The sequence below is a fragment of the Eumetopias jubatus genome, unplaced genomic scaffold, assembly GCF_037043125.1.
Source record: "Eumetopias jubatus isolate StellerSeaLion01/CBP00866 unplaced genomic scaffold, mEumJub1_p1.0 scaffold_9, whole genome shotgun sequence".
NCBI lineage: Eukaryota > Metazoa > Chordata > Mammalia > Carnivora > Otariidae > Eumetopias > Eumetopias jubatus.
In genome coordinates this window covers 2,503,257-2,522,234 of record NW_028274815.1, presented here as the reverse complement: position 1 = coordinate 2,522,234, position 18,978 = coordinate 2,503,257, and the positions used below count along the sequence as shown (strand labels likewise).

The 18,978-nt window shown below is 52.3% G+C and overlaps 1 protein-coding gene across 2 annotated transcripts in view; it reads right to left on the bottom strand.

Annotated features, from left to right (window-relative positions):
- Positions 1 to 18,978, bottom strand: part of TRAPPC12 (trafficking protein particle complex subunit 12) — a 95,047-nt gene that overhangs the window by 823 nt on the left and 75,246 nt on the right. For both annotated transcript variants that reach the window (XM_028099635.2, XM_028099636.2), the window contains 5 exons: positions 14,604 to 14,676; positions 11,803 to 11,876; positions 7,091 to 7,189; positions 737 to 837; positions 13 to 100 (listed from right to left, as the gene is read on the bottom strand). In XM_028099635.2, coding sequence (XP_027955436.1) covers positions 13 to 100; positions 737 to 837; positions 7,091 to 7,189; positions 11,803 to 11,876; positions 14,604 to 14,676 — 435 coding nt within the window. The remainder of the gene's footprint in view (positions 1 to 12; positions 101 to 736; positions 838 to 7,090; positions 7,190 to 11,802; positions 11,877 to 14,603; positions 14,677 to 18,978) is intronic.

Here is an 18,978-nt window from a genome sequence, read left to right as displayed (position 1 = left end):
TGGGGGCCTTACCACGGCATTTGTTGGGTCAATCCTGAGGATTTCTGTGAAGAATCTGTGGGCTTCTGCAAAGTTATTCTGACCGAGGTGAAGGAACGCTCTGGAACATAAAGGACAGAGCAGTGAAGCAGGAAGAGGGGTTAACGGCACAGACAGGAGCGTGCCGCATCTCCTGGGCATGGTTCTGAGCAGCCTGGTGCTGGGGGTGGGCGGGGAGGATGGACGCTGCAGCTGCAGGAGCCACATCGTGTGCCCGGCTGGCAAATTAACTCTTGTTATAGGTGAAGTTACGACCTCTGACTGAAGTGACTGCCTGCTATAAGAACGGACACCTGCGTGCTCGTTACTTTCTGCAGCAGTGTGAGCTCTGCTCCCGGCCCAGGCTCCATCTTCGTAAACCTCCACCTCCACCCAGCTCCACACTGTGTGTGTGACTCCTACAGACATGAAAACATGGGCATTGAAGCAGCTGGGGGGGCTAGAAAGAATAAACATTTATGCAAATTTATGTTGAAAATGGGCAATATAAACAGTACTTTGAAAAACAAGGGGAAAACATTTTAAAGTCTGTTGAGACTGAAAGGTGCCTAAGTTCAAGGAGACACCAGTGGGTGCGTCAGGTGGTGACGACTTGTGTGTCAGGTCTAGACGTGGGGCAGGAACACCGTCCCTAGAGGGCTTTACTACATAGAATCTTGGGAGATTTGAGAAAATCGTCTTTTTTAAAGAGGTTTACCTGTTCATTAAAACCATTATCTTGCCTTGCAGTCCATCCAGTTTCTGGGTTACTTTCTCCACGTCTTGAAAATACTTCTCAGCTGTTTTGATGTCTCCAATCTGCTTTGACAAAGTTACTTAGGTAACAAAATTAGCAAGTGTACATCCACACACACAGTTTCATGATGGGTCAGCTCAGAAGACATGTTTGCACCAGGTGGGGAACCTCTGGTAACATCACTAATCATTATTTCTTGTAAAAGTGAATGCCATTTAGGACACAGGGGAAGGTTAACACCCATAGGTCAGGAATGAACTGAATTACATGCCTTATTAAGTTTTAGTTTTTAATTTGTACCTTTTGAAAGGAATCCGTCATTAAGCAAAACAATAAAGGATAACTTTCAGGGGCGCCTGGGTGGCTCAGTTGTTAAATGTCTGCCTTTGGCTCAGGTTGTGATCCCAGGGTCCTGGGATCGAGCCCCGCATCGGGCTCCCTGCTCCACGGGAAGCCTGCTTCTCCCTCTCCCGCTCCCCCTGCTTGTGTTCCCTCTCTCACTGTGTCTCTCTCTGTCAAATAAATAAAATCTTTAAAAAAAACCTCACAATAAAACAGATCAATGAACCCAGGAGCTGGTTCTATGGAGAGATCAACAAAATTGATAAACCTCTAGCCAGACTCATGGAAAAAAAAGACTCAAAATCACAAATGAGAGAGGAGAAATAGCCAACAGAGAAATAGAATTATAACAGAATATTGTGAAAAATTATAACAAATTGGACAACTGAGAAAAATGGGTGGATTCCTAGAAACACAAACTACTAAAACTGAAACAGGAAGAAATAGAAATTTTGAACAATCCAATTTCCTGCAATGAAATTTAATCACTAACCAAAATCTCCCAACAAAAAGTCCAGGACTAGATGGCTTCACAGGGGAATTCTACGAAACATATAAAGAAGAGTTAATAATACCTATTCTTTTCAAACTCTTCCAAAGAACAGAAAAGGAAGGAAAACTTCCAAATTCATTCTGTGAGGCCAGCATTACCCTGATACCAAAACCAGATAAAGACACCACAGAAAAAGAGAACTATAGACCAATATCCCTGATGAACATAGATGTAAAAGTCCTCAATAAAATATTAGCAAGCCCAATCCAACAATACATTAAAAAAATAATTTACCACAATCAAATGGGATTTATCCCTGGGCTGCAAGGGTGGTTCACTATTTGCAAATCAATGTGATACATTACATCAATAAGAGAAAGGATAAAAACCATGTGATCATTTCAATAGATGCAGAAAAAGTATTTGACAAAGTACAACATCCATTCATAATAAAAACCCTCAACAATGTAGATTTAGAGGGAACATCCCTCAACATAATAAAGGGCATGTATGAAAAAAACATAACATCATCCTCAAGGGGGAAAAACTGAGAGCTTTTCCCCTAATGTCAGGAACAAGACAGGGATGTCTACTCAGCACTTTTATTCAACATAATACTGGAAGTCCTTGCCTCAGCAATCAGACAAGAAAAAGAAATAAAAGGCATCAAAATTGGTAAGGAAGAAGCCAAACTTTCGCTATTTGCAGATGACATGACACTATATACAGAAAACCCAGAGACCACCAAAAAGCTACTAGAACTGACAAATTCAGTAAGGTCACAGGGTATAAAATCAGTGTATAGAAATCTATCACATTCCTACACACTGATAACGAAGCAGCAGAAAGAGAAATCAAGGAATCTCATTTACAACTGCACCCAAAATAATAAAATACCTAGGAATAAACCTAACCAAAGAGGTAAAAGATCTGTACTCCGAAAACTAGAAAACACTGATGAAAGAAATTGAAGACACAAAGAAATGGAAAGACATTCAATGCTCAGGGATTGGAAGAACATATATTGTTAAAATGTCTATATTAGAGCAATCTACAGATTTAATGCAATCCCTATCATAATACCAATAGCATTTTCCCCAGTGTTAGAACAAACAATTCTAAAATTTGTATAGAACCACAAAAGACCGCGAATAGCCAAAGCAATCTTGAAAAAGAAAAGCAAAGCTGGAGGCATCACAATTCCAGACTTTAAGTTATATTGCAAAGCTGTAGTGATCAAAACAGTATGGTATTGGCACAAAAACAGACACATAGATTAATGAAACAAAATAGAAAACCCAGAAATAAACCCACAATTATATGGTCAATAAATCTTCAACAAAGGAAGCAAGAATATACAATGGGGAAAAGACAGTCTCTTCAAAAAATGGTGTTGGGAAAACTGGACAGCTCCATGCAAAAGAATGAAACTGGACCGCTTTCTGACACCATACACAAAAATAAACTTAATATGATTTAAAGACCTAAATGTGAGACCTGAAACCATAAAATACTAGAAGAGAGCACAGACTATAACCGCTGTGACATCAGCCGTAGCAACGTTTTTCTAGAAATGTCTCCTGAGGCAAGGGAAGCAAAAGCAAAAATAAACCAGTGGAACTACATCAAAATAAAAAACTTTTGCACAGTGAAGGAAACAATCAAAACTGAAAGATAACCTACTGAATGGGAGAAGATATTTGCAAATGACATATCTGATAAAGGGTTAGTATCCAAAATATATAAAGAACTTACAGAATACAACACCCAAAAACCAAATAATCCAATTAAAAAATGGGCAGAAGGCATGAGCAGACATTTCTCCAAAGAAGACACACAGATGGCCAAAAAGACACATGGAAAGATGCTCAACATCACTCGCCATCAGGGAAATACAAATCAAAACCACCGTGAGCTATCACCTCACACCTGTCAGAATGGCTAAAATCAACAACACAAGAAACAACAGGATGTGGAGAAAGGGGATCCCTCATGAGCTGTTGGTGGGAATGCAAACTGGTGCAGCCACTGTGGAAAACAGGATGGAGGGTCCTCAAAAATTAAAAACAGAGCTACCATACGACCCATTAATTCCACTACTAGGTATTTACCCAAAGAAAATGAAAACACTAATTCAAAGGGAAACACACACCCTTATGTTTATAGCAGCACTATTTACAATCGTGCCCATCGACTGATGAATGGTTAAAGATGTGGTGTGTATATATAGACAACGGAGTATTATTCAACCATAAAAAAGAATGAAACCTTGCCATTTGCAATGACATGGATGGAGCTAGACAGTATAATGCTAAGTGAAATCAGAAAAGTACGTACTATATAATTTCACTCATACTTGGAATTTAAGAAACAAAGGAGCAAAGGGGAAAAAAAAGAGAGAGAGACAAACCGAGAAACGACGGTTAACTACAGGGAGCACAGGATGGTGACCAGTGGCGGGGGGGGGGGGGGGATGGGGAAACAGGTGACTGGGGCTGAGCGCACCTGTTGTGAGGAGCAGCGGGTGAGGTATGGAGGTGCTGAATCACACGTTGTACACCTGAGACTAGCATAACACTGCATGTGAACTACACTGGAATTAAAAAACTCAATAAATATGTAAAAATTCTTAAAGAAAGCTTGAAACACATACACACACACCATGTTTCAGTACAATAAGCCAGGCCCCAAGTCACTTGTTGGGGTTGGGACTGGAAACATGACAGGGACCATCACATTCACAAATTTCCAAGTCATACTGGGACCCAACACAGAACTCTAGTTTCTGTCCAACCAAACCAAACCACACCCAGCACCCATTAAACACCCAAGGAAGCCTGCTGGCTGTCCTGAAGTGGAGCTGACAGGGACAGCCCTGACTGCTGACAGCCTGGCAACTCCCCGCACTTTCCTTCCAGAAGCTCTGGCGGAGGTGTGTTGTAAGGGGAAGTACCACAGTTTTAATTTCCTTTAGAGAAATGCAGAATTCAGACAGTTTGTGGTCGGGCAACAGTCCAAGTGTCAGTGAAAGGTGTTTTGAGAAAGAGTTCCCGAGTGCTTAGGTCTCCTGGTCACTTGCCTGGGATTCAGTGAGTCCTTCGTCCCCCGTTTCCCCGTCTCCGTTTGGAGGGAATTCCTGACCAGGCGTCACCTCCCTCAGCTCCGAGAACAAGGAACACCATGAGCTTCCCTCGTGGTGTTTGCCACCGTCCCCAAACCAGGTGGGACGTCAAACAAAGCTCTGGAAGTTAGTGCCTTTCTCTCCAAGATTCTGTGTCCAGACACTTCTCTCAACGACCTGAGGCCAGAAACATGTCCAGGGAAATGCTCACAGAGTCCCAGCCTGACGCGGACCTCAGGACTGTTGGATCCACGGCTCCCGCCCGAGACTACTTCATGCGTCAGGGTTCTTAAATGGACGTCCAGCATATATTCCTCCAGCTGTGTAAACTGAGACTCAGAAATGACGTTTCTGGGTTTGTCCTACTGGATTCCAGGCACAGCACTGTGTTCTCTATGTGGCTTGTCTTGCTCAGTCTGCACAATGACCTCACAGGACAATCATGAGCATCCATGGCACACGGAGAAGATATGGCTTATGTGCTAGCGGGGCACGAGAACAGACAGAAACCCAGTCTTCCAGCCTCCTCAACATCCACGCTGTCGGTCAGGGAAGGCCGCCCTTGAGAGCCCCACAACGGAGGCCCCTGAGTGCCCCAGGAGGGACTCAGAGACCACAGCTGGCCCTCAATGTCAGGCTGTCCTTGGACCCAGTGCAGGTCTCATCTGCTTTCCATGAACAGTATGGGCCAGGAGCGGGAGGAGAAGGAGACGCAAGCGTGTGGTATGGAGGAGGGGACTGTGCATGTGTGTGTGAACTTGGGGTGTAGGAGTGTGTGCGCATGGATGTGTGTGTGCATGTGTGTGTGTGTGCAGGGTGTGGATGACGGGGTGTAGGAGTGTGTGCATGTGTGTGTGTGTGTGCAGGGTGTGGATGACGGGGTGTAGGAGTGTGTGCATGTGTGTGTGTGTGTGCAGGGTGTGGACGACGGGGTGTAGGAGTGTGTGCGCATGGATGTGTGCGGACTGGGGGTGTGGGAGTGTGTGTGCATGGATGTGTGCGGACTGGGGGTGTAGGAGTGTGCGTGCATGGATGTGTGCGGACTGGGGGTGTAGGAGTGTGCGCGCATGGATGTGTGCGGACTGGGGGTGTGGGAGTGTGCGTGCATGGCTGTGTGTGTGCAGGGTGTGGACGACGGGGTGTAGGAGTGTGTGCGCATGGATGTGTGCGGACTGGGGGTGTGGGAGTGTGTGCGCATCGATGTGTGCGGACTGGGGGGTGTGGGAGTGTGCACATGGATGTGTGCGGACTGGGGGGTGTGGGAGTGTGCGTGCATGGCTGTGTGTGTGCAGGGTGTGGACGACGGGGGTGTGGGAGGACAGGGCCACCCTTCAGTGAAGAGAACCTGAGCTCTGGGCTCAGGGAGCCCGTGTTCAGATTCTTCCTGGTTCGCTTATGTCTTGGGCCTCGGGCAGCTCACTCAACCACAGGGAAGCCTCCGTTTGCTAATCTGTAAAATGACTGGTAATCCCCACAGCAGAATGGCTTTGCACGGCGCCCACGCAGGGTGATGGGTTCTCCAGAGACGTCTGGCCCTTCTCCGACGATCAGGGGCCGTCCTTTGCCCCCCCTCCTTTCCCCAGCCCCAGCTTGGGGGCGTTATGGCAGAAGCCCTACAGATGGAGGGTGGGCCGGGGGCAGAGGCCCTTAGGCTCAGCCCGCAAAGGTGGGACGGCCGTCCTGGGAGAGACAGACGTGAGGAGGGGCACACATCCCTCCATCGCCAAATGGTCCAGGAAGATGCTCCCGGCCTCGGCGCTGTTCTTGGCAAGAGGCTGTTGTTCCTCACCCTCTGCCCCATTGGGGCTACTTCATTCTGGACTTTGTGCACTCTTTCCAGCAAAACAGCAGCAAGGGACTCTGTTATCAGCCAAGTTCAAATAAGATTCTGTATGGCTTTATCAACGCTCTTCCAAGTGCAACAGGATGTTTCTAAAGTGATCTGTTTCAAAGCTTCACCAATGAAAGTCTATGGAAACTCACATTTAGCAATTTGGCTTCCTGATCCCGTCAAAGCCAGTGGGACTTAATACAGTCAAACCAGAACTACTGTAAAGAACTAAACCTTTAACATTTGATGCAAAACATTTTTTGAGCTTTTTCTTTTTTAAGATTTTATTTGAGAGAGCACTAGCAGGGGTTAGGGAAGAGGGAGAGGCAGGCTCCCTGCAGGGAGCCAGACGTGGGGCTCGATCCCAGGACCCTGGGATCATGACCTGAGCGGAAGGCAGACGCTTCACCGACTAAGCCCCCCAGGCGCCGCTCTGTGCTATTTCTTATCTACAGAATGAACGCTGAGTCCCAAGCCACCCAGGCAGGGACCGTCCGCCGTAGCTCGCGTGCCTGGTGTGGCATGTACCTGAAGGAAAATCCGGCCGATGCCACTGAGCAGCTGTAGCTCCTGCTCTGGGTAATACTGGATAACCGAGTGATAAGCATCCACAGCCAGCACATAGTCCTATGGGAAGAACCACCGGAAGAACATCTTAGAGTTAAAAAGATCACTCTCAGGTTTGCGAAGTTAGCAGCTCAAGTACCTGCAGATCTGCACATGGAGAGAGGGCACGTGAATACGTGAGCTGGGCGGAAGCAGGAAACCCGGCGCTGGAAGCCGGGCCCACGAGGGGCGTGCAGGCTGGCATGACAACAGGGCACACCAGGGTTCCGAGTTTTGTTCGAAACCAGAGTCAGGAAACACCTTCCTTTCCCTCTTCCTGCTTCCACCTACATGGCAACAGGAATTCACCTGCACTCTCTCTTTCCTGTAAAATCATTAAATTGGTGAACTTCGTCTTGTCACTATCTGCCAATTCCATAAACCAAATTTATTAACAGCATCTCTTACATGTTTTCTATGCTAGAAAGTGAGGGAAATTCCTTACACGAGAACACACAAGACACCGCACCAAACACTGTAGCTGAGAGCAGGCATAAGATGCGGCCGCGCTGGAATGTGGCGCCCGCGACTCCGGCCGTGTCAGAGCTGTGTGCGTGACACTGAGCGGCCTTCGCCAGCCTCTCTGGGTCGTCGGCGCACCCTCCACGCCGCCCCGTGGGAGTGGCCCGGCCATCTCTGCACTCCCCTGCCGCCCCCCTCCAGTGCCGGCCCATGGGGGGGGGGGTGCGCGGCCGATGCTGAGTCATGTAAACCCTGTCCATCCACAAGTAAGAGGTGGAACCGATCACCTCTCTCAGGTACGACTAAGTCACCTGGCAGAGTCGCCGGGGACACGGCCCTTGGCTTGTGTCAGGCCCCCCACAAACCCCGGCTCTCCGGAACAGCAGTGATCACTGTGACGTTCACTGGGCAGGCTCGGTGGCGGGTGGTGTGTTTTCCCCGCATCACAGCACACGGCCACAAGACAGACGGCAGCAGACGCACTTGGTCACCCCCACAAGCACTTTATTCTTCCGCTTTTTCAGTCTGATCCAAATTGGGGCTGGAGTTACTAGTGTGCTAATTGGAATGGTCTACAGAAAGACAGGTGACAAGTAAAATTCCAGTTCCGCAGGAAAAGAATGAAACAACTCTCTCCAGTCTGGCACCTTCCAGGGAAGCTCGTTAAGACAAATTTTATTCAAGATGCAGTGCTCACAAGGAACCTGACAGCACATGCCTGTCCCTCCCCACGGCTTCATGCTATCACTGCCGCCCACGGCAGGGCTGTGCTTGTTTGAGGGTTGTGTGTGCACGCACACGTGTGTGAACACGCACGAGTGTGTCAGTGTGGGAGACGTGTGGGCACGGGTGCAAGTGTGAGGGCAGGGAAGCACGAGTGTTGAGAGCAAGTGGGTACACGTGTGCACAAGCGTGAGCTCGTGTGAGCAAGTGTGTGCTGAGGGGCACCTCTCGTGGGGGAGGCAAGTGCCTCCCACTGCTTGGTGGCTGGTGCAGGGCCCCGAGGTGGCTGAGGCCCCAGCTGAGTGTGCACGGGGTGCCCCCATGAGCTCCGGGGGTAAGTCACCCACTGTAATTCAACACCTGCCCCTTACTGCCGCTTTCCAGTGAACAAAAAGGCAGGTCTGATCTTCCTGTTAGCGCTCGAGTGTCACTGGGACGTGTGCCCCAAATCTTGGCTCGGGTGTCACTCACTCCGGCCGGCGCCATGGACAGCCAGAGCCAGGATGTGGAGGGTGGTGACATGCCCACTTCCACGGACGTGCAAGCCCACGGAAGCCAGTGTCACCCCCTCACAGCTCTGTTTCAGCGCCTGAGGCCAGGAGTCAGTGTTTCCGAAGATAATCTGATATGAAAGGACAGCTTTCAGAAACCAAGCAATGATCCCTGATGGAGTTATTCTGCCGTGGATCTGTGCAAACGCGACACTCCTGGGAGAATAAACCAGGGCAGATCCACAGGCGTGGGACGCGCGTGGGAAAGCTGGCTTCCCGGCAGGAGGTCAGACCACGGAGGCGGAGGGACCGCCACCAGGCCAGCTGCGCTAGCGGGGCCTGCTCCTGCAGGGCCTGGATGGGAGATGGCCCGGGAGCGCCTGCGGCCTCGGGGACGAGCTCCGGAATGTTTTGCGGAGCCTCTTGGCAAATGAAGCAGAGCGGGAGCGTGCTACAGAGCTTCCCGAAATTATCATTGCATGACATGGTTTATTTGCTGGAAGTGGAGGGAATACTGTCTCTTAAAAGGAAAATGGCTCAAATGAGCTTTTTTTTTTTTTACATTTTTAAATTTTTATTTATTTGAGAGAAAGAGAGAGAGAGCACGAGGAGGGCAGAGGGAGAAGCAGGCCTCCCGCGGAGCAGGGAGCCGGACTCAGGACTCGATCCCAGGACCCTGCGGTCATGACCTGAGCCGAAGGCAGATGCTCAACCCTCTGAGCCCCCCAGGCGCCCCTCAAATGAGCTCTTTTGAGAGTTCACCGCACTGCAGACCGCACAGACTGGCTCTGGGAAAGGCCATGAGTGCGCTGCTTACAGGACAGGCCTATTCCAGCTCAGTGCTCACCCTTCTCCCTCTAGAGCTACGCTGGTTGGGTGGCCGCGAAACTGGATTTACAACCGTTTGCAGCCAGAGAGGGTTTGTGTGGATGACTGAAGTGGAAGAAGCTGGTTTACGTGGCTGCGTGGTCCCTCAGCTGATGCCTACGTGGGGCCGGGAGAGGGGGTCCCTGCGGCACAGTGAGGCAGTAGGTTCTGGTCAGCTGGCGTGGTGCCCCAGCACTACCACGGGTCTAAGGAAAGGGAGTGGCATTCAAAATGTGGGACTGGGCAAATCTCCCCAGCCACGGCACACCTGTCCCCGGGCCTGACGGCACATCCTACAGGTATTTGGGGCTGAAACGTACGAGGGGATTTCTTGTCATAAAAAAGTTAATATTTATTTCACTGCAACAGACACGTTACCGACAAGAACTGAGTGGCTGATGATAAAACTCGCTGTCGGCCACGAGCAGCACAGCCCCACGTGGCCAGAGAATGTGCACGCAGGTGCTTACTCAGGCTTCCACCGCACAATGTTCCCTTTATAACTCACGAAAATGGAAGATTAGTGGAAAATTCCAATTAAACTGCATTCATCATAAAGTACTTTTGAAACAGTAGCAGGCTCTGTCTTGGGTCCTGACGACGTAGGCGGAATACTTACGTGGGGTGCTTGATGGTACTGTTACCACCACAGTACACCAACAAAAGCACTTATCCCATGATCTTCTATTAATGTGTCTGAGCGATGCAAATAAAAATCTACCAGTGGAACAGGTAACTTCCCTCCTGGGGAGTCTTAGCCCCATGATTAATGAAACGTCAGTCCTGTGAACAATCTGCTCTTTCTTGGTACAAGCCGTGGGCTTCCCGTGCGGCTGCAGTGGCCCCAGGGCGGGAGGCTGGAGCGTGGGGCTCCAGAGTTGGGGAGAATGGCCTGTTTACAGGGGCAGAGGGGGCAGGGCCCCAGCTCCCGGGAGGGACCTGCTCACTGAGGGAACATACTCCCTCCTGCCCACACACACACACCGGGGGCGAGACCACGAGGGATGTCAGCACTCGGGCAGCCACCTGGTCAGAAACACCGGCTGCGCACACAGCAGGGAGAACGCTCTGAGCTCCTTCACCCTGTGTGCTGAGGGGTGCTGCGTGAATGTCAGAGCTGGAGGGACTTCAAAGACAGCTCTGAGCCTCTTCAGAGCCGGCGCCTGGGGCTCTGCAGGGTCACCGTCTGCGCCCTCGTGTCCCACCCCTACAGGGGCCACCTGCGCACCCAGGGCAGGCTGCTCTAAAGCTGGTTCAGAGCACCTGTCCTCTCCCTGACCGAGCGGGCGCAGGGCTGTGCTGGGAATGCACGCCCGCAGCCAAGCCCTCCGCGCGGCGCCCAGGGCCCAAGCCTCCCACACAGGGCGGGGGCGTAACATGGCAGTCGCGCCGGGGCCAGCCATGGCACTCACCCCCCCCGCGCCAAACCGCCTGCTCTGCTTTGCTGAAGATCAAGCTCAGGAATGACCTTGGGCACTGCCGCAGCCCTTCCTGCCCCCCGCCGCCGCAGGTGCGGCCGTGCCACCAGCGGGGTGCGGGTCGGCCTGCCCCAGGCCCCAGCTGGGCCAGGCAGCTGTGTGCAGGGTCCCAGAGGAGGGAGGAGCTGAGAACAGGGGGAAACAAAGGAGCAACGTCGAGTTCAGCCTCCTGGATGTGTGGGCTGCCTCCTGGGGGGCGGAGGCTCCATGGGGTGGGGGGCGCCGTCCCCGGGACACAGGTCTCGTGGGGAAGCCCGGCTCCAGATGCCACAGGCATCCACCAGCATGTCTGGTCGGGACAAGGGAAAACACCCCCCCTTCCACGGGGACCTTTCTGGGATGGAATCCAGAGAAAACCATACGGGGGGTGGGTATAGGGAGGAGGACGATGATTCTAATTAAATCACTGAGACCCATGTCTGAACAATCAAACTTGACAAGGTAAACTATATTCTGCTGAGATTCCTTTCAGTATAAACTAACGTCGTCCAGGAGTGTGTTACTGAGCTCTCTGCTTGCGCTAAGCCTCCTGCTCACCGCGGGGCACTTCCTCATCAGGGTCCCAGCCGCCCCGCGCAGCTTCTGCTCACACCCCCTTCCGGAGCAGGCGTACCTTCATCAGGAGCAGGCAGTTTGCCATGGAGCACAGCACCCGGCCCAGGCGGGAGCGCCACAGCTGAATGGAGGCTGCAAGAGAAGGGCAGCGGTGAGCGTGTGCGCGTTGGAGGCACGTCCTGGCCCTCGGCCGTGGTCTTGTCACCGCGGCTGCTGAGCACGGGGCATCAGGCCAGCGCTCTTGGCTTGGGGAGAAGGCTGGATGCAGAAGGGACACAGCAAGAACAGGAGGCTAACGGGTCAGCTTCAGGGCCGACAGGAGACCACACAGCCCGGCCAGGGCCATGCTCACAGAGAATGAACACAGGGGTCTGCCTGCGGTCGGGCCACTGTCCAGACCAGGTGACCTGTGGGAGGCACCACCCACCCGCCTGGGGGCGCAGTCCAGCCGCAAGCCCCCGGCTGCAGGGCTGGCAGATGGCTGGCCCACCAGGGTGTCTGCACACCGAGCTCTGCGTCCTGGGACCGGCCTTCTCCAGGCCCCACTGCAGAACCTCTCAGATGGAAACTCTAACTACCACCCTGCCTTCCAGACTCTGTGAGCATCAGTGTGGGGAGGGCACAGAAGTGCTGCCCAAAAGCTCAGGAGCACTCTCCCGTGGGAGGGAGGTCGGCAATGATGCAGAACCACAGCCAGCTCCCCACGGAGTGTCTGCCCAGTGCTGGCGTCTGGTCACACACATGGCCCGGGAGGGAGGGGGGAGTGGGGGGGAGGGGGAGGAGGGCGGGGGTGGGGAGGCAGGCGGCGGGGGCACACTGGCCCGGTCAGATGGTTCGGCTGAGGGCTGGGGGCGCACTTGAATGACCATACTCCAGGGAGCCTGCCTTACCCCGAATCTGACCATCCGGCTGCTGCCAGGACCGATGGCCAACTGCGGGGTAACAGCTGCCTAGAAATTATGCTTATTCTTGGACTACTTCAGAACACCAGAAACTTAATTGCCAGAATTAAGAACTTAACTCACTTCTTTCACCAATTAAAAATACGTTAGCTGCTTACAACATCATCTTTGTGAAAAGAAAAATTCTGAACAGTATCTGTTAATGAACATAAAATATGGGCTGTCTCAGTGAACCGCAATTTATCTCCACAGACTTCTTTCAAGAGCTAATTCTTCCCCATTCACCTGAAATCTGTTTATCTGTTATGACCTTTAGCTCTCTAGGAACTGCTTTCTGAGATCTAGTAACTACCTGCGAATTCCCCTAAAACAGGCCCTCACTGGGGAAAAGTGACCACGTGCAGACAATACCAGAGAACAGGAAGTCGGAGGGTGAGAGACCTCTCTCCTTGCTAACCGGCCTGCAGCTACACTGCTGGGAAGGACGTGTGCACGCACGTACACACACACACTGCTGGGAAGGATGTGTGCACACGTACACACGCATGTACACACGTACATGCACACCGCTGGGAAGGATGTGTGCACACGTATACACGTACGCACACACACACTGCTGGGAAGGATGTGTGCGCACGTACACACGCACGTACACACACACGCAGGTACACACTGCTGGGAAGGATGTGTGCACACGTATACACACATGTACATGCACACACTGCTGGAAAGGATGTGTGCACACGTACACACGCACAAACATACACACACACACACATGCACACTGCTGGGAAGGATGTGTGCACACGTACACACACACGTACACACACGTACATGTACACACTGCTGGGAAGGATGTGTGCATGTACACACGCACGTACACACACTCGTACATGAACACACTGCTGGGAAGGATGTGCACGCGCGCGCGCACACACACACACACACACACACACACACACACTCTCCCCTACACACCTGGCTGTCCTTTGGGATTTCTCAAAGGACACTATATTTAAAGCACAAATGTGGCCCAGGGCTGTTGGCCCCAAAGGCAAACAGCTCCTGCCCACGCTGTTCTCCCTTCTCATGCTCCTGCATGTGGCCAGGCTCACCATGCCCCTGGGGGCACCAGCACGGCTCTCCACCTGCAGTGTTCCCCTCCCCAGGCCGCCTCGCCTGCTTTCGGCCCATCGTTCTTCCCCGGGCAGTTTCAGAAGAGGCCCACCACTTGCCAGAGTAATGCATACGCTGGTCAGTGGTGTGCAGAGCCTGCTCTGAGTCAGGCACACGGAGGTGGAAACTGGCCCTGGAGGTGAGAGAGAGCAGGACCGATGCTCTGGGGAAGGGGAAGGACAGGCCCTGAGGAAGGAGCGGTAGGTGAGGGGCTTCTCAGGGGGGTGCCGTTTGAGTTGGGTTTGGAAGCACAATTAGAAGTTCATCCCTCATGTTCTCAAGAAGTTGTGGCCAGCATGATCTCCAAATGTAATCGGCTCCCAGCAGCCCAGTGCTCAGTGTCAAGACTGGATTTGTCAGCCTGGCCTCATCGGCTGTGTACAGGGCCCTCTTCCTCTCCTCTGCAGGACGACAGGGCCTCATGCTCCCCGTCAAGGCTGCAGACCTGGTGGGCAGCACCCCCCTCCCAAGGACGCCCCTCCCAGGAAGGCCTGGGCTCCTCTCTGTCCCAGCACCTGCCTAGCGTGGAAGCCACACTGGTTTCTGGATTACTGGGTGTAGGCAGGTCCTCTGTACCCAACGGTGCTGCCTGTGGGCAGCCCTCACATCTACATTTGCTCTTCATGTATCAAAAGTGCCAGGCCTGGTGCTTGGCTTCCCAAAACAGGAACAAGCATATGAATGCATGCAAGGACCAATGCAAAGGATGAGACACAAGAAAACCTTTGGGGCCGAATCTTCTGACAACTCTCGGTAATTAATGAAAAGTCTGGCCACTGACCTTGTCTGTTCTCCTGTGTGATGCTGCTCATGCTTCCGTCTTCAGCTAAGCCTTGCTCCAAATTTGTTAGGATCTGCAGTGATTCCAAATAAGAACAACAAAATCATAAAAAATGAATTTGCTTCTAGACTTTGTCATAATATGTCCTAGGAGGAGCAGATTTCTCTGTCTGAAAACCAATTTGTCAAGGAATGTTTCACACGGACACATTTTAAATACTGCCATTCACCACCAGGGAGGCATAGCGGGGGGAAGCCGCTCCCTAGCGGATGGTGGAGGTTGGGTTTATGATGCTCATAAAGCTCTCTGAGACATCAGCCATAGGGTAGCTTTTTTCTCTTTTTAAGAAAAGCATCAAGTATGTTACATGAAAGGATGATTATTCACTTCTATGGAAAGATCAGTCTCATTCCTCCAGGGCACCAGGACGGGTGTGGCCTTTTTAAATGTATCAAATACTTTCTGAGCACCTGTCACTTTATATGGCTTCCACGGTTTGGGTCATAACTTTGGGTTGCTTCTTTTGTGGTTTGGCTTTTCTTGAAAAGAAAAAAGGCTGTTACCCCTGGAATCTGGGCAGAGAGTGTGTTTTTTGAGTGGCAGGATGAGGGTAGCAAAGCCTGGAGAGTAAAGACTTTGCTGGGGAGAAAAAGTGTTAATTGAAGAAAGACTGTATCACAGCTCTGTCATTACCGCCTTCAGGGCATGTGGTTTTGGGAAAAATCCTTTCGTTCATCAGATTGTCTTGCCAGTTAACATCTCCCTCAATGACCCACCCCGATGAAGAACTGGCTTTGCGTGGACACAGCAAGGAGGGTGAGCGGGGCCTCTCTGCACCTGCAGGAGTCTCTCGCTGACTCCTGACACGCTGGGGTCAAAGCCGGAACCGCAGAGGTTATCTAGTGGGGTCTAAACTGGGTCAAATGACATTTTTCAGCTAATGTGTCTTCTGATAAAAGATCATGAAAACAAACTGGGGCCAGGAAAGGAAGTCTTGACAGTGCTACTGATTTAACTAACCTCGGCTGGAATGGAGAGCGGATGGGAAAGGAGAAGCGGCAAGAACTGCTGAAGAAGGGCAGGCGGCATGGCGTCCTCCTGGTCACTGGGTAGGACGCAGGGGGAGGAGTGGGTGTCTAAGCAGAGGCAGGCCGTAGGCACCGTGAGGGCAAGGTCACAGGTTGGCCTCACACCATGGCATCTCTGTGGGCTGCCGAGGACCCACCTCCGGGGCTACTTATCTGCAGCCTGGGCTGAATCACAGGACGCCAGGAGTCCCGGGACTGGACCAGTGACTCGGGAGGGAGGTGGGGGGAGAGCCGGCAGGGGAAGGGGCAGGCTACTCTGGGGCAGGAACAGAAGAGGAGAAATGTCCCAGGAAAGAAAGTGGGAGCCCCCACCCCTCTGATGCTGATATGCAGACTTCATACAGTCACAGTGCGCTCACCTCCAGAACGTTAGTTCTGTGAAGGAAACTGATGCAAACACGGGCAACCAAAGCCTGAACTGTCTAGTCTGCAACTGTGGTAAGTTCCCATTTCCCTTCCCCATCCCTTCCGTCCCTGACAAAGTGACCGAGGCCCACGTCCAGGTTGGACGCTGGCAAGCACTCCTGGGTCTGCCCCCCACAACGAGCAAGGCAGGATGCACAAGCCTGGTCCACAAGGTGCACCCCATTTACACTCCTCCAGAAATCCTCTAAGTTCATGGACCCTGGAGCATACATATGACCTTGGCATCTGGTATTTTAAACTTCAGGTTCTGATTTTTATGCTTATGGTGTGACCCCAAACCCTGCACTTCGGTGAGCTTCACCACTCTGGGGACCGATGGCCTGGGGACCACAGTGTGTGGGAAAGCTCTGGGGAAGGAGCCTCGAACCTCTCCCTTTTGTGAGCTGTCACGGGCTGCAGGTGGCATGGGGTAGTTCTGGGGAATGGGTTTTATGCATGAAGCATCCTGTGTACAGACAACTGGCGGCTGGCCCTAATTCAAGGACCCAAAGACCAACAACCTACTTGAGTCCAGACTAAAGTGAGAGCACGTCTGCCCTAGAGGGGCACAGATTTCCCTAGAAAGTCCTGGGACCTACCCACGCCCACCGCCGTCTCCTAGGGGAGCTTTTGGAAAAGAGGCTTTCCAAAGTGAAAAGAGGTTTCTTGGAGCCGCTTCGAGCCACTCGAGGAATATTAAACACTTGCATGGACCAGGCACCACGCCAAGTCGCTTGTCCACACCCCGATCTAACCTGCACACAGCCCTGAGGCAGCTGGTGACACCCCACATCTACAGGTGAGGAGCTCAGGGCTTACGAGCGCCAGTCACTCTGCCAGGAAGAGCCAGAGTTGCCCCCGGAAAGCATTCCCGTCTGCCTGACTCCAGCCCCTCCCAACCACTGCCTGTGGACAGACAGCGTCCTTCGGGGCTTCACACCTTGAAAGAATGTTCTCTTCCCGTGCACATCACAGGAGAGACTACACAATGCCAAGATACACCAGCGGGGAATGCAGAATTCCAGACCTCCTCATTCCACCAAGGCCCGCTTTCTGCTGGGCTATCATGCATGAGTCGGGGCTGGATCGTTTGCTAACTTCTGGGGACTTGTGGCTCGCTTCTGGTGCATCAGATTTCATGCTATGTTGCAGCTGTCGAGGGAACGGCTCACATTCCCAAGTCCACGTCCTAAGATGTGCAATGATGCAATCTGAAGTTTCTAAAGGTGTGAATTTCCACCATGAGTTAAGACAAATCTTGCAAAACCCCAATGCCAGGGACACTTGTGGGCTCCTGTGAGCGTACACTCTGAACACGCATGGGGCCAGGAGCCTAAGCCTCTCCCGTCCTGATCCCCAACAACAGGGACGCTCCGGCCATCTCCTGCTTGTGCGCTCTGAGCACGCACAGCCCCGGGAGCCTGAGCGCGAACGGCAAAGGGCAGGGACACCGCCCTGAGCCAGGACGCAGGGGCCGTCTTCAATCTCTCAATCACCTCTCCACTTGTCAATCACTCCCACCTTATCTGATTAGCCACAATCAGTTTGCTCTCCGCTGGAGCGGCAGGAGAGGGGGCCACCGGCGCCATCTGGGTCAGGTGAGGCCTGGCAGCGGCCAGATGCTGTTGGCATGCTGATGGCCAGCCTCCTCGGGCACTTCCCCGAGAAGCTGGCCGGCAGGGGCTGACAATGGCTGTTCTTGGCTGCGTTCTTAACTAAAAGATATTAACCCTTCCTGGAAACAAAGCGCTCCCCTCTGCCTTACTAGCACTCCTCAGTAGAGAACAAACCACATCCACCCCCCCTTTCCAGAATGCACAAACACGTGTCTTCCCCTTGGCTTCTTCCGCTGGGAGGGGGGGGTCCTCTAAACTAGCACCTCTCTTACACGGTACCCTCTGCCGGGCTCACCTGGATTGTGGGAGGGACGGAGCTGAACTCAAAACCACACCCCATGTGTCCGTATCAGCAGCTCACAGCTCAAGCTACTCCGGCATCATTATTTATGGACTGGATCTACTTACGCAAGCAGGGCTAGAAATGTCAGTATTTCCATGCCCTGGGATCACGGCAGATTTGTTTAAATAGAGGTAGACGTCACTCTTCACTGGTACAATTACACTGAAGCAAACATTTACTACCTTACAGCAAAACCAGTGCCCCGGACCACTTGGTAAAGATCACAAGTGACTTTATGATGAAGCTGGGCCCGTGGCTGGATTCACAACCACGACCTAATCTCAGGCTCACTGGGTGGGTGCAGAGAGTCTATAACCATCCTCTGGGGAGTCTTCCATGTTAGGGAAAGCCTGCCTCCTCCGGGCCATGACTGGCTTACGGCCGCCGAGGACCACGCACTGCCCTGCTTACAGGGAGCCAGACCCGCCTCTGGCCTGCCGTCCGGTAACCAGCTGCACCACCGGCTTACCTGTACCTCCCTTTTCCCTGCAGCTCATGTAGCTTTATTCAGTAGAAAAATGCCTCATTATAAAATTAATACGTGCTAACATAAGACTGAGAAAACACAAAAGAACACAATGGCCTATGTTCCTGTCACCCACACAGCTAACAAGATGCTGCAATTTCCCTTCAGTGGACATGATTCACTTCACTGAGGCCATGCTGCAACTATAATTCTGCAAGCTGGCTTCGAAAATTTGTATTAGGTCCTACATATTTTCCACGTTACGGCTGCGGGACCAAGATAACCACTGAGAAACCATAGCAAAGCCTTGACGCCCCAGGTCCGGTCTCTCCAGGACGCCCCGGGGCCCGGCCTCTCCGGGACGCCCCGGGGCCTGGCCTCTCCGGGACGCCCCAGGCCCGGCCTCTCCGGGACACCCCAGGTCCGGTGCCCTCCTGTGGTTAAGGTGGCACAGAGT